At 26.4% G+C, this 23349-nt stretch overlaps 1 protein-coding gene and 1 long non-coding RNA gene across 2 annotated transcripts; one reads left to right on the top strand and one right to left on the bottom strand.

Moving 5' to 3' along the window:
- Positions 1–2729: 2729 nt before the first annotated feature.
- LOC103847969 (transcription factor bHLH84) lies at positions 2730–13880 on the bottom strand. The gene is made up of 6 exons (XM_009124965.3): positions 13346–13880; positions 12942–13223; positions 12503–12625; positions 12321–12386; positions 11306–12075; positions 2730–9318 (listed from the first exon to the last, which is right to left on the bottom strand). Exons 1-5 carry the CDS (start codon positions 13820–13822, stop codon positions 11983–11985), a joined length of 1041 nt encoding a protein of 346 aa, XP_009123213.1. The 5' UTR covers positions 13823–13880; the 3' UTR covers positions 2730–9318; positions 11306–11982.
- Positions 13881–17245: 3365 nt separating this feature from the next.
- Positions 17246–20192, top strand: LOC117127670. The gene is made up of 2 exons (XR_004450691.1): positions 17246–17299; positions 17826–20192. It is a non-coding gene; the product is annotated as an uncharacterized LOC117127670 (long non-coding RNA).
- Positions 20193–23349: the final 3157 nt, after the last annotated feature.

Below are 23349 nucleotides of genomic sequence, written 5' to 3' on the forward strand. Positions count from 1 at the left end.
AGTTGTACCACTTCATTATGTGTACATGTCTGTGCCCCAATAAAATGAAATCATAAATTTTGTTAAAATACATTTTATGTATGTTTTCCAAAAATTATGTGGACAAAGAAGTTAACAAACCTTAAAAGTATAAGGTAGATCATGCAAACTTATGTGATTGTGTTAGATTTGCAAAAAAAAAAAACCCCATGAAATATCATAAGGAACCTTTATAAATACTTTACAATTTAGCCACTTTATTGATTTTTCTCATATGACATACTCGAAGGAATATTTAAATTTCAGAACCTGAGTAGTTGTACTAGTTATATCAGTATTACTAGTCTGGTAAATACATTTCATAACTGTTTAAATACATTTTATGTATGTTTTCCATAAATTATGTAGACAAACAAGTTAATAAACCTTAAAAGTATAAGATAGATCATGTAAACTTATTTGATGGTGTAAGAATTGCTAAAAACAAAACAAAAAACAAAAAAATCATTAAAAATAAGGAATCTTTCTAAACAGTTACCAGTTTGGTCATTTGATTGTTTTTTCATATGGAAATACCAAATTGATTTTGTCAATTTTTGAAATGTCAAAGTTGTACCAGTTATACCAGTAATTCCTGTTTAATATATAATAAAAAAATATACCAAATTTTTTATATGTTTAGTTTTAGGAGTTGTACCAATATTTTCACATTATAACTTTGTAAATATATTTTCGATGTTTATTTTTCATAATAATATGGTCAATCTAATTAACAAACCTTAAAAGTATAAGGTATCTTAAATAAAATTGATAGTGTAATTTAATAATTTAACTATAATTGAAGAGCCTCAGAAAAAATAGATGAAATTTTATCATCATATGTAAAAAATGATTTAATAGTTGAGTTAATTATAGTAGCTGCAAATTGTACATGAATTATAACATTTATATACCAGTTGTACCAGTTATATTATTTTTTAACATGTATAGTTGTATGAGTTATACTAGTTGTACCTAGTCGAATGAGAGAATAAAATAATGAAAATCGTGTGGCTCTGAGTTATTTATGCGTCAGATAAAAGAGGGGGAGAGGATAGAGAATGGGAGATCTGTGAAAGCGTGTGGCCAAGATTAAAACATAGAAAAGATGATCAATGGCTCTGGTTGGAGTTTCATTAATGGTACTTTTGTAAATATAATATTCCTCTTTTCTTCTCTTAATCCGACGGTTCTGATTTATAGAAAGATTATAGAATCCAATGGTTCATATTATTCATTCATTAAGGATAAAATGGTAATTCACAATCACTTGGTCCATACAGATTTTTTTTGGATGTGTGAGACTCTTTTTTGGCCTTTTGGTCCATTTCAGATTTTAGTCCTCATAACGGTAGTTATTCATGAAACGAAGATTTGGCGATGAATTCCTTCTTCGAAGCATCTCATGTTTGAATGGATCATAGTGGGACGTGTTGAATCTGTGTTCGGCAATGCGCTAGGAGCTATGCGAACACAAAGGTGGGTTGTTCAATGGACTTTAATTGATCAATCAGATGAAAGACTACATGAGAGTTCGAGAAAAATTAAGAGAGAAGACAGGTTCTAACTAGAATAAAGAAACCCAGGATTTAAGTCTGGTCAGACATAGATCTTCATAGGACGACTTAGGTGATGAAATCCAAGTTTTAAGTTTAGTCAGGTTTTATTTATTTTAAGTCTGATCAGCTAACCTGACCAGACTTAAAAATTTATTTAGAACCTGACTTAAAAATTTATTTTAAGTCTGATCAGGTTTTAAGTCTGGTTAAGTTTTATTGGTCTGGTCAGGTTTTAAATCCAGGTTTTAAGTCTGGTCAGGTGATGAAATCCAGATTTCAAAAGGCATGAAATTCAGGTTTTAAATCTGGTCAGGCATGGATCTTGAATAAAGAAATCCAAGTAAATCTGGTCAGATATGGATCTTCATAGAACGGCTCAGGTGATGCAGTTAGGCATAGGTTTTCATAAGGCAGATAGTATTGTCGGTTGTCAAATCGTCTATATAACATTTTTCATATCGTATTTAGATTATAATAAATCAACTTAAAAAAAAACGAGAATCTATATATATAAAAGAGGGTTTGCCTCCCTCCTGTTGCGCCACCTCAGCATCCAGGTCATAAAGTCGGTTTATCTGGTGTCGACACGTGTCCGACTCTAAGTAAGTTTCTTTGATTTTCGTTTTGAATGTATATAGGCTTTTAATTTAAGATGAAATGCATTTACTGGGCCAACTATCGACAAACCCTTATTATCATCGTTGTCCTCTCGCATTTCCTAGCTCCCACAATCTTTTCGACGCCATTGAAACGTCTTATTCAATCTATATTCAATCTATCTAATAAATCTATTTAGCATTTAATTATTCAGCCTCACCGCTTTTGAAATTCTCAGAATTGTATCTATAAATACGGATGTTGACTTCCATGATTCTCATCATTTCATCATGTTCTTCACAATTTTTCCTCTGAATTGCTGTTTACCGCAGTGACATCTTCTCAACTCCTGCTCTCTCGATTGAAATATGGTCGTTGTTATAAAAAAATAGTGACCCTTTTTCTTCTGGGAGGCGTGTAACGTCAAAAGGCGGTGAACTCATCGGCGTCGCCATGATATTCACTGACAAAAGGTAATTGTTTTAAATGAAATGGTGATTCTAAGAAAATCCAGGCTATGCCGTCACAATTGACTTTTCAGATAAATGTTTTACCTGAGTTGGTGGTGGAAACGTTCTCATTCTAAACAACCACCACGTCTCTTAGGCATCGCTAACGATGTCTTCGTTGTCTTGGGCAGGGACGAGAGAGTAGATATGAAGCTCTGAAGGCTGCAGTTGCAGAGATCGTTGGCGGCTAGGGCATTGCTGGGAAAGACTAACCAGCGAATCGCTGCAAGAAGACGTGAAATTAGGGTTTGTTCGCCGCCGGCGTCAGAGATGAAGTGGATTGTGCGGCTGTGGAGGGTACCGACCGATGGATCCCAGGTTAATCCCTCCCAGTAGAGAGACGGCGACCAAAAGTTGATTATATTATGCTTTGTGGCCCAGAAAGTTGAAAATTGATCATAACCACGGCGTTAAGATTGAGAGGACAAAAGATGATCGTATTCGATTGAATGACATGTTCACTTTGTTTTAATTTTGTTTTAGAAAATTTTAGAAAATCCTCTGATTTAAAAAATAAACAGATCAACTAATGGGCCATTTATGTCACCAATGGATTTTATATTGTGTAAACTTTTCTGGTGGCTTAAACCCATTTCCATGTTTACTTACATTATGTAGTACACTATATTATGCTTGGACATTTGGATTTTCTGATTATTATATTCATGAAATTAGATTTACAAGTAAATAAAGTATTCTTATATTTCAAAATTTACATTTAAAATTTACATACTACTTGAAAATATCATACGATAATTTTACAAATGAAATTTTACATGTTTTTCTTTGAAAAAAAAATAATATTTTTTCTTTAAAAAAAACAATCTCTCCTTTAATGAAGCCACAATATCAACTGAAACAACATAAATTGATACATTATCACAATTCTTTAAAGCTTATGAAAATTTTCATATCTCTTACTCTTAGTATTTGAAACAAATATATTAATACGTCTACAAATATTTATAATAAACAATTGAAAATTTTCAACTTAATCCAATTTTATTTTTAAAAGTATAAATAAATTCTTTCAAAATGGGTTTTTAACAATAATAAATTTATTTAATTTGGTTATATAAATATATTTATATTTTCAATATTTTAAAGACTTGAATTTTATTTTAAGCAGTAAGTCAAATTCGATAATCATTATTATCACCATCATCTATGTCACAAATATTTAATTTTAAACTTTTTAAATATATATATATATGTGCATGTGTGCGTGTGTGTAATTATATTGTGTAAATGTAAATAAATTTAATTGAAAAATGTATAAAAGATAGAAAGCTCCATGTCTTCTGTGTCAAGCCACCGAAGGTTTTAGAAAGTTATTCTACTTACAATCAAAGTAAAACAACTGACAACGTAAGAAAATAATATGTCCACAATTTTTAATGGTGAAACAAGCATCTAAATATAAATAAAATAATAAAATAAATAATGAAAGTTGTTGTAAAAATTAGTAAAAATTAATAATACTTATAATTAATAATAATTAAACACTTTCACTAAAGATTAATGGTAAACTATATATGATTTGTAAGTACATCCTACTAATATAAACAAATGAAAACATTGTTTTTGATATATTGAAAAATGTGAAGTTATTGTATTCAAAAAATATAAAATGTTTTTTAATAAATTACATATTGAATTAAAAATGTGAATTATAGTTTTAATAATGAAATGATAAAACATTTAAATATATAATTGCTTAATATGAATGAAAGATCAATAAAAAAGTGAACTTATATGATTTAAAAGAACAAAATGTTAAATACATATACACCACCATAATAAAAATAGAAGATACTCTCATTCAAATCATTAAAAAGATTAGTTAACTACAACGAGACGACTAAAACTAAATCTTTTTACAAAAAAAAAATTAATAGTAAAAATTACAAAAAAAAATATAATAATCATATAAAGAACAATTGACACATAATTCAAAATCAAACATTTTAACAAAAATACAATTGTAGAATAAAATATATAAAGAACATTTAAAACTATTGCTAACAAGCATAATATATCACATATAATCCCTCCTCAGCTAAAACTTTCTAAAAAACAAAAATCATTATTATACACATCTCTTGCAAATAAAACCAAAAATATAAACCAAAAATCACTAAAAATAATAATTTATATCACAAATAATGTATATCCCGCCCGTAGGGCGGGCCGACCCTAGTAAAGAAATATGATAAACCTTAATTCTTTCCACTTTTGTTTTATCTGGTTTCTGAATGCCTCTTTTTCTTTTTCCCTTACTCTCTTTTAATACTCGCAGAAACCCTTAATTCGTGCTGACTTAATTGGCTGGGCCGAATTTAGCGGGCCGGACTTTTCAATGCCGAGTTATTCCTGATTCGTCTGTTTGTGTTGGGTCGAACTCAGTATTCGATGGACCTTGTTGAAGAGTGTAATCTCCTCTCCACCAGGGAGGGTGTTGATCATTTATCTGTATCGTCACTCACAAAAATGATAAGATTTTGCGCTTTAAAGGGACTCGGAAGACACTTTACATCTTGATTCCAACATAACTTGCTCAAAGTTGTTCAACTAGTTACCCATTGTACATTTGATCTTTAGAAGACAACAAATGAAACCTTTTTTTATCACCAGTTAAGAAGTCATGTGTTGTTTCATTTCTTTGAACTGGCGTCGATTGAAGGCTTTTTTAATATACACCTCTTAACAGGTCCCAATCTGAAATTTTAAAGACAATAAATATTTATTTAAAACGGTTGGGGCCAAAACCTCACTGTTTCACTGAATTGTACCAAGATCTGGCAATATTTCCTGATTAAGCGTGTCATGTGGGGAAGTGGATCTATTGGAATTCGATTTTGATTGTCATCAATGTTTAAGAAACTGAACCGGATACCGTTTTGGTACAGCTACTGGTTGGACCGGTTCAACCGGTCGAACCGGGTTTTCTATTTGTTAAAAAACTAAATATATAATCATATATCACACTATATGCACCTAAAAATAGTCCTATATATGATATCATATGTTTTTTGTTCTCTTCTATTAGCTAGAAAATAATTAATAAGTATAAATTTAGCTGTATATACAGTAAAAAAGTGAATATGTAAATTGAAGTTGATAAAATTTCAAATGATTGACCATTCAATTAACCACTTTTATTTACTATTACAACTAAAATTTCAAATTTTATGAATATAGCAAAATGACAATAGTATATGAGAGTCAAAAAAATTTTTTTTACATTATTTCTTAAGAATAAAATTAAATAGAAAACCAATCATACATTGATAGTCAAACATTGATTATGAAACAATAAATTTTAATAATAATTTATAACGTATTAATTATATGTTGATTTTTAGAACCAGGTTTTGAAGTTGATCCGGATCACCGGTTTTAGCCGATTTTACTGTTTTTTTTTGTCAAATCTGGGTTTAAAAATGAACTGAACTCGGCTTTTTCAACGAGTCACAGTCGGACCGGTTCGACCTGTCGGTCTGGTTTTCAGAACATTAAATAACTGAAAATATAGAATACATATTGTAGGTTTTTTTTTTTACTATATAAACCTATGTACTAGTTAAGTTTTTACCTAAGCATTCATTGATAAAATTGTATATTATAGAATTCTCTTGAATTCTGTTGTCACATTTGTTCGTCTTTGAGAAAGACACCGTCATAGGGTAGGGAAAATTTCCAGACTTGTCAATCAAGCCAAGTTAGACGAGATTACATTCGTTAGTTTTATCATCTAAGCAACACTAGCTAATCCATAACCTTGTGAAAAGTTGTATCAGACCAAACAAGAGCTAGTAACCTTCAAACGTCAACATATCATTCATCCACCTCTGAGGAGATTGGGACAAGGCACATAACCAAGGCCTATCAATTTTTGTGTTTAGAAAAACCTCATTAAGTGATTTTTTTTTGTTACTCATCATCTTGAAAGATTATGATAAAATTAAGTTAGAAGATGCAAATACTCATCAAATGATCTTTAATCAATAATTTTAATTTTATATTTTATTTAAAATATCTACAGTAAAATTATCTTTTTATTTTATATTTTTAAGTCTTATTATGTCTTATATCTAAAATAAAAATATTCTCTGAAAATCTACAGTAAAGTTATATTTGACTGACCAAACATTTTCAGAAACATAATCTTTTTATTTTATATTTTTAAGTCTAATTAAAAACTCTATTTTTTCATGTTAAGTAACAATAGTGTTGTGGATACTATTTCGTTTGAAAAGTCGTTAGTTGATATGTAATGAAATTAGATTAAGTTTGCTTATATTTAATTATTATGTCTACAAATTGTTATTACCTAATAACGTATACATATGAAAGTGTAAAAAAATTCATAAAAGAAAAAGAAAAATATGATAGATATTAATAGTGTAGATTTATTTAAAATATTTCACATAAATTAAAGCTACAGAATTTGGACCCACAAATTAGATATAGATGTTTTTGATAAATGACTTTGTGATCTAATAATTATTTGATCACACAATTTATCTGTTACTAGAGTTTAACCCCCACATTCGTGCGGGTATATTTTTCATTTTATAAATATTTAACTTTGATATTATCAAAAAAATTAAATATATGATTTGTATCGTAATGTTATGTATTGTATAGTTCTTTAATCTTATTGTTTAGATTTTCATATTACTTTATAAATAAATAATTTTTTATACATTTTATCTTTTTATAAATTGTTATTACATTTTTGATTTTTCATAATTTGAAATAATCAAATAAAAAACATTCTTAAATATATAATTTTTGAAAATATATAGCTGTAGAAATAAGATTTTAACATATGTTAATAAATTTATTTGTATAAAAATATTGCATGGTTAACAAATTTAAACCCGTTTTAATGGTAGATAATAATTTATTTAAATGAAAACATTTTTAAGAAATAAATAGTTTAATTTACCAATTTAATATAATTTTTTTGATATTTAATTTATGTAATACTTCTATTTTAATATAATATAGACTATAATTACAAATTTATAAAAATTAAAATCTTTTTTATTTTTCTGGTTTATAATAAAATTATTTAATGTAAATTTATACTAATATATATTACTTTATCACGAAATTAATTGATTCATTAATAAAAATATATTAAAAGTAATAGGATTTTGTTAGATTTTTTCTCTAACAGATTTTGTTATAACTGAAAATAAAATTCAAAATTTTTAATTAAAATTAATTTATTATTAATATTCTTATTGATTATTATGTTACATTATGCTATTAATGAAATGGACCTAGTAAGACTTTTTAATGGTAGATAAAAATGGTACTTCTCTTTTAATAGAGAAGACTAGATTTTGACCCGCGCTTTCAAAGCGCGGGATTGTTTTCGAAACATTCCAAATTTATTTGATATAAATTGGTATTTTAATTATATCTACACTTAGATATTACAAATAGAATATTATATTCAATGTTTTGAAACCCGACCTGACCCACAGTAAAATTGGCAAATTCGGTGGCTCATATGTAATCCATTTTAGTTTTCAAAAAAAAAAACTGTTATTTAAAAATTCTATAAAACCCGTAACAACCGCTAAAACCCGAGATCTGGTTATCGATTGAGCTGGTAGATGACCCAATATGTAATTCGGTTTGATTTATTATTATATTTAGAGTATTGTAATATATATTCATGAATGTTCAGATGAATATTGAATATATTATGAAAGTGATATTTCAATGTAAATACAATTTTAGTCCAACTAAAATTTCATCTTGTTAATGGATCAATATTTGAGAGGATGCATACTAAAAATGAAATAGATTTGAGCATCAATAATGTGTATACGTCTATTACAAATTAATGATTTACGTTTGCAAAAAAAAATTATTTATTTATTTAGTTAGTTTACTTTTGTTATTCACATGTTATTAGATACTTTTTGATGTTTTGTCTATGGCTTATTTTAAATTTAAAAGTTAATTTCATTATTCGCATTAGAAATGTAAATATTTATTATTTTATTTTGATATATATTTTTATTATATAATTATATTTTAAAATAATTATAATATTAACCCTTACTCTCTGGCATCGATTCATGTTAATGTAATGTTTTATGATATATTTGTGTTAATATATTTGTTCAATAAGTTTATATTTGATATATATGTTACATGTCTCTTTGAGTAACCCGTAAAAAATATATTCATAAACCTATCAACAGTAACATGTTTCATCGTATAATTACTATTAATATTTATTTTATCATATATATATATATATATATATATTTAATACTCTAACTATAAAAATTATATTTTTATGTATTTGGTGAAGGTTTTGAACAATTTGTTTTTTTTTTGTTTTTGCATTTGGATTAATATATAGTTGTATATATACAAATGAATATATATATATATATATATATATATAAGTATTTATTACATTAATAAATAAATTATAATTGATTAGTTATTTAAATTTCGAATTAATATAAATTAAATTCATTAGTTTAAAAAATAACAGATTAGTTAGTTAGTTCCTTAGTTTTAGGTATGATGTATATTTAATAATTAAATTAGATATAAATAGAAATAATAATAAATATAATTAAATATAATGGTCAAACCTAGACTATTTGCAAGTAGATAAAAATTGCTTCTATTTTGTTATACATTTTATCTTTTTATAAATTGTTATTACATTTTTGGTTTTTCATAATTTGAAATAATCAAATAAAAACATTCTTAAATATATAATTTTTGAAAATATATAGCTGTAGAAATAATATTTTAACATATGTTAATAAATTTATTTGTATAAAAATATTGCATGGTTAACAAATTTAAACCCGTTTTAATGGTAGATAATAATTTATTTAAATGAAAACATTTTTAAGAAATAAATAGTTTACTTTACCAATTTAATATAATTTTTTTGATATTTAATTTATGTAATACTTCTATTTTAATATAATATAGACTATAATTACAAATTTATAAAAATTAAAATCTTTTTTATTTTCTGGTTTATAATAAAATTATTTAATGTAAATTTATACTAATATATATTACTTTATCACGAAATTAATTGATTCATTAATAAAAATATATTAAAAGTAATAGGATTTTGTTAGATTTTTTCTCTAACAGATTTTGTTATAACTGAAAATAAAATTCAAAATTTTTAATTAAAATTAATTTATTATTAGTATTCTTATTGATTATTATGTTATATTATGCTATTAATGAAATGGACCTAGTAAGACTTTTTAATGGTAGATAAAAATGGTACTTCTCTTTTAATAGAGAAGACTAGATTTTGATCCGCGCTTTCAAAGCGCGGGATTGTTTTCGAAACATTCCAAATTTATTTGATATAAATTGGTATTTTAATTATATCTACACTTAGATATTACAAATAGAATATTATATTCAATGTTTTGAAACCCGACCTGACCCACAGTAAAATTGGCAAATTCGGTGGCTCATATGTAATCCATTTTAGTTTTTTTTTAAAAAAAACTGTTATTTAAAAATTCTATAAAACCCGTAACAACCGCTAAAACCCGAGATCTGGTTATCGATTGAGCTGGTAGATGACCCAATATGTAATTCGATTTGATTTATTATTATATTTAGAGTATTGTAATATATATTCATGAATGTTCAGATGAATATTGAATATATTATGAAAGTGATATTTCAATGTAAATACAATTTTAGTCCAACTAAAATTTCATCTTGTTAATGGATCAATATTTGAGAGGATGCATACTAAAAATGAAATAGATTTGAGCTTCAATAATGTGTATACGTCTATTACAAATTAATGATTTACGTTTGCAAAAAAAAATTGTTTATTTATTTAGTTAGTTTACTTTTGTTATTCACATGTTATTAGATACTTTTTGATGTTTTGTCTATGGCTTATTTTAAATTTAAAAGTTAATTTCATTATTCGCATTAGAAATGTAAATATTTATTATTTTATTTTGATATATATTTTTATTATATAATTATATTTTAAAATAATTATAATATTAACCCTTACTCTCTGGCATCGATTCATGTTAATGTAATGTTTTATGATATATTTGTGTTAATATATTTGTTCAATAAGTTTATATTTGATATATATGTTACATGTCTCTTTGAGTAACCCGTAAAAAATATATTCATAAACTTATCAACAGTAACATGTTTCATCGTATAATTACTATTAATATTTATTTTATCATATATATATATATATATATATTTAATACTCTAACTATAAAAATTATATTTTTATGTATTTGGTGAAGGTTTTGAACAATTTGTTTTTTTTGTTTTTGCATTTGGATTAATATATAGTTGTATATATACAAATGAATAGATATATATATATATATATATATATATATATATATATATATATAAGTATTTATTACATTAATAAATAAATTATAATTGATTAGTTATTTAAATTTCGAATTAATATAAATTAAATTCATTAGTTTAAAAAATAACAGATTAGTTAGTTAGTTCCTTAGTTTTAGGTATGATGTATATTTAATAATTAAATTAGATATAAATAGAAATAATAAGAAATATAATTAAATATAATGGTCCAACCTAGACTATTTGTAAGTAGATAAAAATTGCTTATGTTTTAATAGTATTGATTTGTGTACAAAATTTTAGTAATTATTCGATGAATATTGTTTGACATAGAATTTTGTTTAGAAAGAAGGATTTTGTCTAGATCTTCATAAAATGAAATAGTTTAAATAGTTTATTAAGAAATGGGGAAAACAAAAAGCAAATAAAAAAATACACGATAGAAAATTTAGATATATATTTGATTTAATTTATTCAGTTACTAATGAATTAGTCCAACAATAAAACATTGTTAGATATATTTTAGGAGACTCTATTTTAATAGAGTAGATAAGAATCTGTTTCTATTTGAAAAACTGTGAGAATTTTATGAGATATTTTCTTATGCATATGAATAATTAATTTTTTTAGAAAAATTCTTTTAATTATGTCCCTAATATATAAATATATATTTCTATTGAAATATATATTACTTAAACGAAACGATTAACCAACTAATAAAAAAACGAAATCATTATCAAAAGATGTAGTACACCAGTATTTCAAATACCACAAAAAAATGTTGGGCATATCTCGATTTGCACACAGTAGTAAACGTTAAAAGCGACTCCCCATTTCTCACGTATTTAACATCGTATGAGAGTTTATAGTGGAACTCGTAAATAGAAAAATATGTCCGAAAATCTCGTAAATCATATGAGTGAGTTGAGTTTCATGTCAAGGCCAATGTCCATCCCGTTGTAGGCAATGGGCGCGTACATCCACAAATCATCAGAGCTCAACAACTGTAGCATTATTCATTATGAAGACTATTAGATTATCTACCTTTCAATAAACAACTATTTACAGTACAATTGTTTTTTACCGCAATATGGTTTCGACTTGTTATAAAACTATTTTTTCTAAACAAATATTTTTGGTTTTCCAAAACTTAAAAGTCTACAGAATTATATACATGTCGAATATATTAATGCCTAATGTTTAATTGTTTATATAGTGGACTTCATCTAATAATTGAAACCTAACGTACTTTAATTTGGAGCTGGAGAAATTTGACGTATTGTACTGCTTCCTCCAACATCGTGCTAATATCGACCTGTTACATACGTAACACATATTCTGTTATTCATGTCTTAGGTGAAGAAATAAAATCGAGCAAAAAATTGATGTCGTTACGTAATAATTTCGTTTAAAATCATATGCATGAAATACCTTTGTTCCATTGGGGACGAGGTTTTGTAAAATCTTTAGCCTCTCGTTTATCCTCTCTCTTCTTTTCTGCACCGTCATAAGATCCGTCTTTGTTTTAGTTTTCAGCCTTACGTACGAAATTTTCTTTTACATAATGCAAACAGATGTTATATAACATAAGAAAGGCTCATTTCGATTATCTTTGTTATTTTTGATTTTAAACGTTAGTTTTAATGTTTAGTGTGCGTTTGTTAAAATAAATCTATATACTATACTAACCAACTTTTTTATTGTAAGATTTTACATTTGCGATTATATATATATTAAAAACCGTAGTTTTTATCATAAATTGGAACTTTGTTATTATTATTTTTCTATAAGTAGCTTTTTCTTTAAATGTTTTGTATACATTAATGCGGTTGGAAAAAGGGAAGCCGTCTATAATTTATGTAAAACTTACCCTTGCGTAGAGGCTTTGAGGGTCAGTGGCAGCGCCGCGGCTAGCTCTAGTCTTGCCATTGAGGTTTAGCGCCTTGCAGTCTTCGCCACCTTCTTTGCAGGAGGAAGTGTCTCCACCGTTTGCTTCGTCATCCGAATAACAAGTTTTCTGAATCTTAAGTGCTTTGGTGTGTCTCTCTCCCCCAGCCTTCTCCGTATGTACTTCTCCACCGCTATTGTTATTATTGTCACTCATCTCCATGATTTTTTTAGTTTTCCGTGTCTTGCTGGCTCTCTTGTTCTTCTGATTTGGTTATAAGCACAGAATATATATATAACTATATCTATATATGCAACTTGCAAGCACCGTTTTTACCACCTAGCTATGTTAAGAAAATAAAAATAAAATATATATATGCAACTTACGTCAGTTGTTATGGCACGCGTCCTCTTCTTGGAACTCTCGCAAGCGTTGAACAATTTTTGATCGTCCTCCGTCTCCAGTGACCTCTTATTATCATCCTGATTCTCTTCGGCAGTCTCCAAAGGCAAAAGGCTCTTGGCGGAGTATTCCGCCAGTTCACATTCACACATCTCCTCACCCACCAGATACAAGTTCGTGTTGATCGTCACATCCTCCATCCCATTGTTGTTTTCTTCTCGCGGTGGCATCACCGCGTAGTAGCCACTATGCCCCGCGCTGTAGCTACTGCTCTCCTGAGAGAAGCAGAACCCGCCAGTCAAATGAGCGTTCTGGGGGTGGTATGCTGCGGCTGGGGCGGTTGTCTCTGGGGACGAAACGCCACAAGGTTGATCATAAGAGGCAAGGAGCTGATTCATGAAGTCAGCTTCGTCTGTATACATTCCGCCTAAGCCGGTGCTCCATTCTCCCATAGCTTCCATTCTTTGAGAAGTAAAGTACTACACGACTTTATCAAAATAATCGATTAATCTTTAAAATAAAATCCGATTAGTAATGCGGTTTGTTGGAATGATTGACAGGAGATTGATGACCTCTATATATATAGGATCATGAGAAGTAATGGATATAATTAATATGTGTCAACCAATCAAACATTATAATCATCTTTGGAATAAACTATTTTTGTTACCAGGTCTTGATACCTTTAGATATGAACAGCTAATTATTGAGCTTAAAGAAACTTTTTTCCTTGTTTAAATTTTTATAGCTTTAGTAAAAATATTTGTCATTGGTAACTCGATACACCCTCCAATATTTTATATTGGTTAAGCATGTTTTTCGTATTGCTATGGTGTTAAAAAATAAAATTTAGGAAAAGGAAGAAGATCATAACTAGATTCATCCGTCGGAAGAGATCATCCGAATTCAAATGTACCTGTGATACTAATAATAAATACAGATGAAGATAATAATGAATGCATTGAAAAGAGAAATAGTTAGGAGAAACTATCAAAATGATGTATCAATCCCAAAATCATGGACCTATACACATGTTTTATCTATAATCAGTGTATAGTTGTATTGAGCAATTGTTTAAGCAAGTCTTCAATCAAAAAAAAAAACTCTAAATAGTTCCACTCGTTATTATATGTTACATAAATTATACCTAAAATATAGTTACATATGTAAAAATGCATACACAGTTCACAAAATATTTTGAAGTGATTCTGTCTAGTGCTGCTAGAGTTGTAGGATTTGGATCATAAATCTAGTAATGACGAAATATATACCAGCCTTTTAGGATTGCTTTAGACTGTACATAGCTTTTTTAAGATCTTTAATCCATGTAAACCTCTTTTCCAGGTTGCTATGAAGGAATGCATCTTGACATCTATTTGCCAAATATTCCAAGATAATTTAGAAGCAATATATAGAAGAATTCTACCTAGTGAAACTTGACAACTGGAGCAAATGTATGTGTTATCCACACCATATTTTTGAGTATAATCCTTGGATACTATCCTTAGGTTAGAATATACAGTATCCAGTAGACGGTGTTGGAGAACTTCACAATTGACATAAAAAGATAGTTTATGGGATTTGTCATATTTGAAGGATCATTTGCATCATAATTTAGATGTCATCTATTTTGAGAAGATTTTTTTCGACATTATGATGATCAATATTTTTAATGTCCAAAGCAAAACGAAAGATATAGTTTGAAGTCTAGATTAGATTTGGTTGATATTTGTTCTTGTACCAAGCTTTAGGTTGATTTGCATGGTAAATGTTGTGTGTTCCATATATAATTGCGAATGATGAGTTCTTCAATTGGATTACAAATATCGTTAAATTTTCGGACGAGTATGCATCTTACTTGTGTAACTGTGTCAAATGAAGAGCCACAGTTGTCATGCATGATGCAACGCTCCTTCCATTTGCTTTTCTGGACAATTACCACAAAATTTTCATGAAGCAATTACATATATCATTTATATTAACATTTTGAATTAATTTTTTTTAAAACTGTTTATGATTTATATATATCCATGTTCAAAAACGTGGCCGCCTAGGCGTTGCTCAGAAGTTGACCGCGGCGAATATGCCCAAATCGGTATAGCTAGGCGTTAACCCGCGTAAGACCGCCTAATTCCCGCGTTGACCGCCTAATTCCCGCCTAAGTTTTTTTTTCCGTCTGTGTAAAGTTAAAACACAATTGATTATTTTTTACTCATTATTGACAGATTTTGTGTAATTATTCATTACTAAATAATTATAATTAGCTATCGAACCCAAAACAAACACATAATTTTTTCTTTTGGGGATTTTTTCCGTACCAAACACACCATGATCTAAATGTTCGACGAATCAAAAAGAGGCTGTTTAAAATTATATATAAAAAATTATATAACTATGTCTAAGAACATGTCATCATGTTTAAAATTAGCTAATTATATTATAAATATATTAAATTGTATTTAAAACTAGGTCCCGCGTAATCTCCGAATACTCTCCGATTTTTTGGTAACTTGCTCGGCCCCGAGTTGCCGCCCGACTAGCGCCTAGCTAGTTCCGAACAGGGATATATATATATATATAATATAATATATCAAAAAAAAAATTGTATGCAGTGACAAGTGCTTTCTACTCTGATTTAAGCACGAGATCACTAACAGCATATGGTATTCGAAATTTGTAGTATAACATATATGTGATCATTTGCAACCTGGAAAAGATATTTCCTCCATCATTTTTGATGTGATGGAACATCTTCCTATTCATCTCTCGAGAAAAGAGGCACTTGGTGGTCTCGTGAAGTAGAGATGGATGTATCCTTTCGAGTGGTATATATTCCATGTCAAGAAAAATTCAAAAATTGAAGCAAGGTAGAAGGGTCTATTGTCGCACATATCATCAATGAAGAAACTTCAAACTTGGCTGAATACTACTTTCCATCTGAAGGAAGGACGAAAAGTTGAACACCTGCTCACCATGATGATGGAGGTGTAAGGGAAATGTATTATGTTTATATCTCAAAATTTCCACAAAAATTGGATGACTTAGTGAAAAATCAAAGAACCAATGACCTTCTGAGGAGAAGAACACTCATTTGCAAATATATTTGCTCACCAACTGTTAATCAGTTCTTGAATATGAGAGGCATTCATAAAAGTTTCATAAAATTAATGTAACTAATTAAATTGTATTTAACATTTATTAAAAAATCATGATATTATTTCTACATGACTTACATGGCAAAAATGCGTTTCACGTACAGAAATGCCACAGAAGAAGAGCTTGAACAACTATTGCAGAAGAAATTTTCGGGTTCGATTTATGCTTATGTAAGTGTTTGGAAACATGATTGTTTGAAAAATTAGATTTATCATTGAGTTTATTAGCTATGACATGTTTGTTTTTGATACTTGTTTTTAAAACATTTTTAAGATTATAAACCTCTTACAATCATAAATATATTATCAATGGGTTGTCGGTACACTTGTGTTAGGTTTTGAAACCCCAAATTAGTCAGAAATTCATCGGAAACTACTGATGGATTCCCCATGAATTTGGGATTCGATATGTTGACTGATAAATACAAGACATGCATAGAATATTCCGTATTTGTTGGTAATTTATGTTAAATTTTCAACAAACTCGGTATATTCTTACCTCAAAAAGTGATCAAACTCGTAATTAAATTAATTTATTAAATTTTATTGATGGGTTATCGATAAATATCCACTATTTTCGGTTATCTGTCGGTAATCTTTGTACGCAGGAAAATCAACCGCCAAAAAAAAATTCTGAAGTGCAAATTATTTTGTTTGCCGATGAATTGTATGTCGGTGACTTTTATATATTAAAATCTGTGTTTATTCTGCTTCTTCTTTTCGGCTTTATCTCTCTCTAGTATCTCTAAATCCTTCCTCTCTCCTCCGAAGATCCTCAAGCGAGTACTTCTCTTCTACTCTCCAATATCATATATGTTTGATTATTTATGTGTTAGGCTGTTAGAACTCATAGATTTTAGGGACTGGAATGTTAAAAATTACTTAGAATTGTTAGTTGTAGGATTTTATATGTTAGATTTGTGGTAGAATTGTTAGTCTTAGAAATTTCAATGTTAGAATTATGATTTGAATATTAATTTTATTTTTTGGATGTTTAATTATTTGTTGCTGTTTGAAAAAAAATATTTCTTAAAAAAAACTGTGAATATTTTTTTTTTCATTTTATTTATATTTTTACTAACGCTTTTTAAAATAAGAGAATATATTTAAAAACATAAGTTCTTAAATAATTTAGTGATATAGGAAAAATGTTTTCTGATTTTTATATTTTACCAAAAAAGTTTCAGAAAAAATAGAAAATGTAAAATATTTAGAAACATCAAAATTTTAAACAATTTTTACCATTATTTTACTATTGTATATTATAAGAATTCTTATTTTAATTATTAACAAAAAAATTCTTTCGTAGGTCTGGACGTGCGACGAACCTCCAACTTTTCTATAGTTCGGTTTCCTCATAGAATCACCATTATTCTCCTTCAGCCGATCGGGAAGTGCCAGTAATTATGGCCGTCGAATAGTTGGTTCAACAACTGGGCCGAGAACATATACCTCAACTCCATCCTCATAAGATCTCAAATACTATGTGGTTAGTTTTTCATTCTATCATAGTTTATTTGTTATTCATTGCTATCAACTAACTTCAAAAAAAAAAAACTTCGTTTTTTGTAGGTTCGATAAGTCTATCAATGGGATTAGCAAAAATATTCTGAAGATGGAATTTGGAATACGTAAGCATGGATTTCCGATCTACAATATACATGCCCGACAAGGATCTCGAGATGTGGTTTCGTTATTTTAAGGTACTTTCTTGAACATCTTTTTAGTTTTTGTTTATCTAAAATAAAATGTGATAAAGATTTTAAAGATGAAATAGAATAAACTCACAGTTATTTAAAATAATTTTCATCTTTTCTTTTTCTTTTGACAACAATTGAAAATAAAATATATTATTCTCTTCTTAGCATTGATTCAAAAATCCAAATCAGTGGACTAGAATCCTTATAATACACAGAGAACTCCGAAGTCCGAACGCCTCATATAATTTTCTTTGCCATAATTTTTGGCTTTTGGAATAAGCTAGATAGTGAAGTTGCGGAAAAATTGCTTACATCATTAAATTTATTTCTTATGAATATTACAAAGAACTTCTTGCACGAACTAAAAACAAGTATTCGTTTAGATTTAAAAGACAATATAAGTAAATAATTTACTACTTTATATGATTTTTTTATTTGCAATGATGTTCTGATTTGGACCCTTATCGATATGAGATTGGACACTCTTTTAGTTTATTTATTTTGGAAATATTCTTCTCTCCAAGTAGATTCGATGTAGGGATCTCCTCTCTCAAAGGAACCACCAAGAGCCACTTAGTACTTCAAATGAAGTTCATTCATACAAAATTTGAGTAAATTATGGTTAGTTAATGTATAATTTAGGGTAGACTGAAAAGGTACGTGATGTGAGTTCGAAACTAGCTAAATTTATCAAGTAACTTGAATGTTTTGAGAGGGGCGAAAATGAAAGGTGTGAAGAGGAAACTCGCTTGTTGAACGTGACAGTTATTGTATACCTAGTAATTATTTTATGCACTAATCAAAACGAAAAGTATTTTATTAATGTATGACTAATTATAATCTGAGAAATAAAAACCAACCAGATTTTATTTGGTTTAGGTCAATGAATGGACGGCTGATCGTGCGCGTGGAAATGCCAAAACCCATTCTTATCAAAACACTATTTCTAAGTAATAAAAATGGAGAACGACAGTGCATGGTTACCAATATCGTCAAAATGATGAGACGGGATTGAATGAGTAGTGACACTCGTTCCATGTTGATTTACCAACCAACAGCCGTCTCACCTCACCCGCATCTTTGACAAACTTCTATGGATTCTCCACGCATATGCAATGCTTCTTTACAGTCTACGCGATAAGGTCCAACTATAGTTATTTAATTTAAATAAGAACAAACTTATATTTTATTGTTTATAATTTTAGCTCATTTTATATAAATAATATATTTTTATACGTATGATATTTGTATATTTAACATACTTTAGAACATAACTTTTTATTAATCTCTTAAATTTTAAAATATCAAAAGTTTATTAATGAGCTACATAATATTTAATTATTTTATTTTGTAGGAACTATTTTTAAAATCTTAACATTTTAAAATATTAAATTAAATTTTCATTTTTTATATTTTATTGATATTTTGACTTTTTATGTGAACAATATTTATGTAGCTTTATCTTTTTAATCATATATTTTATTGATATTTTGACTTTTGTATTTTTATGTTAATTTTCTAAAATAGTATATATCAAGTTGGTTAATTTTAAATGTTTTTTTGTTAGTTTAGTTTATATCATAAGGACTTTTACATTTTTTAAACCTTATTATTTCTTAACTAAAAATTGTTATTTTTATGTTAATGTTCTAAAATTAGGATATGTTAAGTTTATTAATGTGAAATGATATCTGTTTTGTTAGATTAGTTTTATTAGATATAGATTTTAAAATTAAATTTGCTTTTTCATAAAAAAACCGTATAAAAAAAAACATTATTTGCTTATGTTAATGTTAAAATAGTATCGATATGAAGTTCATTTCTTTTTAATAATTTTTTTAGTTTGCCTTATTTTGAATGAATTTCTATTTTATTTTGGACAAAATAATTTTGGAAGTTTTTGAAATGTTGTAAATAATTATAATGGTTTAAAAGCGTATGTTGACACATTCAATGGCTTATATCATAATTTTTTTTAAACAATTGTTTTAAAAAAAAACTTATTTTTTTTATTTATAAGTCAATTTTTAAAAAAAAATTATATATCAAGTTTATTAATTTTATATGATATTTGTTTTGTTAGATTCGTTTACTTTATGTGAAATTTAAAATTATACTTTTAAACTATAATTTAAATAAAAAAAGTATTTGCTAATTTTATGTTAATTTCAAAACTTTTATATATCTTAAGTTTATTCCTTTTAATATTATTTTTGTTAATTTACTTATTTTGTATGAATTTATGTTTTACGTTGGAAAAAATATTTTTTGGAAGTTTTAATATTTTGTAAATAATAATTTGACATATTATAATTAGTAAGTAGTTTTAAATCATATGTGAATACTTGCAATAGCTAATAGCCTCAGTCTTTTTTAGTATACTAGATTTTCAACTCTCAGTAGACGCGAGTTTGTATTAATAATTAGTATCATTTTATACTAATTTTCTGATAATGAAGTATATTTGGTTTGTATGCATTTTATATGAAATATTATTCAAAGTATGCTTTATTATTTTTCCTATTTAGAATTTTATACATTATACTCTTTAAAAAAACTAATATTTAGATATCTTCTTTTTGTGTATGTAAATGTGTAAGTTTATTTACAAATGTGTTTATATTGTTTGTTAATCTTATTCTTTTAAAACTATATTGATTGTTATATTTATATTTACTAATAATATACTATTATAAATATTTTATCTATCTTTCTATATGAATGACATAAAAAATTAATGCATATGCACAATATCTAACTTTATTTTGCATTTACCAAATTCTTACAATAAAAGTAAATTATTATATATTTTGTGCATGGGAAATTGTCCAAATAGTACATTCATAGTACCACTTTTATCCTAACTTTTAATGAAGGGTAAAAGATAATTATACCCTTAGAGTTAACTAATCTAGACTTAGGGTTTAGAGTTGAGGGGTGGGGTAGGATTTTTGGAATGTGAAATTTAAGATTCTAATAAATATATAAATAAAATACTCAAAAAATATATAAAAAATTTTAAAAAATAGTTTCAAACATAATTTTCGTTTTTCAAAAATAAATTTGAAAAAAATAAAAAAAAAATCGAAAAAAAAATTGAAAAAAGTTTGAATTTGAAAAAGTATAATTCGAAAACATAAAAAAAAATATTTTTTTTTAAATTTTTTAAATTTTTATTTAAATAATGATTTATTATATATATAAATAACAAGGGCATAAGAGTCTTTTTTCATTTAATGAATAAGGTATTTTTGAAAATGTCTCTTTAGTGGTGGTAAAAATGAAAAGTGTTACCATGAAAGTGGTAAACATGTAATTTTCCTTTTGTGCATATATGCATTTTAAAAACTCATATTTAATTTTTTTAAATGCATGTCTGACAGTATTATATTTAGATCTAGGTTTTAATAATAATAAATATTTTAAGAAATTTAAATAATAGTTAAGATATAAGAAAAAGAAAAATAAATATGTACAACTTTAAACTAATGTCAAGTAATATTGTATTTATTACAATAAACATATATAAATAAAGAAATAATTAAATATATCTTTTACTTGATCTAGTCATAGCATTAATTAATGGCGGGATTATGATGTTTTATTAGTTGACATCATATTTCATAAACTTAATAAATATAGTTTTCAATTGACGAATGTATAATAGATATTTTCATATTTTTATTCTATGTTGTCGCTAAGACTATACTCTAATGTCAATATTACTTGTAAATATTATTAGAATTTTCAACTAATTTGTTTTCTTAGCAACTTTTGATTTTTTTAAAAGTTTTTTGTATATTTCAATAACATTTTCTTTCAAATATTTTCATTAATAGAACTTATGTAAGATCATTTTAAATTATATATGTTATGTTAATTCATTTAGTAAATTTTCATAAGCATAGGTCGTTTAAATTTTATTGGTAAATTATACTAAAGACTTATGAAAATTTACAATGGATTTTTCCTATTTTTAAATGACCATATTTTAAAAACTTGTAGATTATGAAATATTTAGGGTTGTTTCATACAAACATATTTGATTATTTTAATGAATATTTTGATTATCATTTTCTTTAAAAACATTATGTCAAAATTTATTAAAATTTTAATTGTTGATGAGTAAATAACTATGTTAATTCATTTGATTGATAAAAAGCGGTTTGAAAAAACATAGATAGATGATTTGAAAGCACATAGATAAATGATCTGTTTAACAATATATGTATTACGTAAGTACATTATTTATTTTTTATTGATTTACCTTTTTATTTATTTGATTAGGTTAAGTATTATGATATTAATTATTTATTTTATTTTGATTTATTTTCTATTTGTATGTTTTGACATACTTCATGACATAATTTATGTAATTTTGATGTTAATTTATGAAGAATTAGCATATATATCAAGTAAGTTTTTGTTTTGTTTTGTTTATTTGATATATATATTCTTAGAAATTCTAAGATTTATAAGAATATTAAACTATGATGCTGATTTTAAATATGTTATTGATATTTTCAATTATTTCGGATTTGTAAAAGCATATAGTCCTTATCGTAAAAAGGTTATGGACATAATTAGTTTTTTTTTGTCAAACTCTTATTATATTAAGTCATAATTATCTATAAATATCAATCTAACTTTTAAGAAACTTTTTACAAATTTATATTTTTATAGTTTTGTGTTGATTTTTCTTTTAATTTTACATACATGATTTTTTTATTTAACACGCATGGTTTATTTTTTTTAATTTTTTTTAGTTAATTATTTTTGAATTTCAAATATTGATATTATAAATCAAGATATTTATTTTTAATAAAATAATATTTTATTGGTATAAAATGCTATACTAATATAGCGTTAGTATTATTATATTTATTATTCAAATATTATGATTTACAGTACTATATTATTACTTTTATTGGTATAAAATACTATACTAAATTAAATTTACACATTTACATATTTTATTATTTTAAAGTAATTAAATAGTGTATATTTTAATTAACAGAATTACAATTTAAGAAAAATAAATAAATTATTTTTTATTAAAATTAACCTAAGAAAAAACTTCCGCACCAAGGCGCAGATCTCTTCTCTAGTGATCAAAATGAATGGCCACATAAT

This window comes from Brassica rapa, chromosome A09 (assembly GCF_000309985.2).
Source record: "Brassica rapa cultivar Chiifu-401-42 chromosome A09, CAAS_Brap_v3.01, whole genome shotgun sequence".
In the NCBI taxonomy this organism is placed as follows: domain Eukaryota; kingdom Viridiplantae; phylum Streptophyta; class Magnoliopsida; order Brassicales; family Brassicaceae; genus Brassica; species Brassica rapa.

Bases quoted from the DNA above. Each gene is read 5' to 3' on its own strand.
- LOC103847969 (XM_009124965.3), bottom strand. From the start codon at position 13,822: ATGGAAGCTATGGGAGAATGGAGCACCGGCTTAGGCGGAATGTATACA. The intron at 13,224-13,345 runs GTAAGTTGCATA...TAACCAAATCAG, and splicing joins CGCGTGCCATAACAACTGAC to AAGAACAAGAGAGCCAGCAA. The intron at 12,076-12,320 runs GTACGTTAGGTT...ATAATGCTACAG, and splicing joins TTCTCCAGCTCCAAATTAAA to TTGTTGAGCTCTGATGATTT.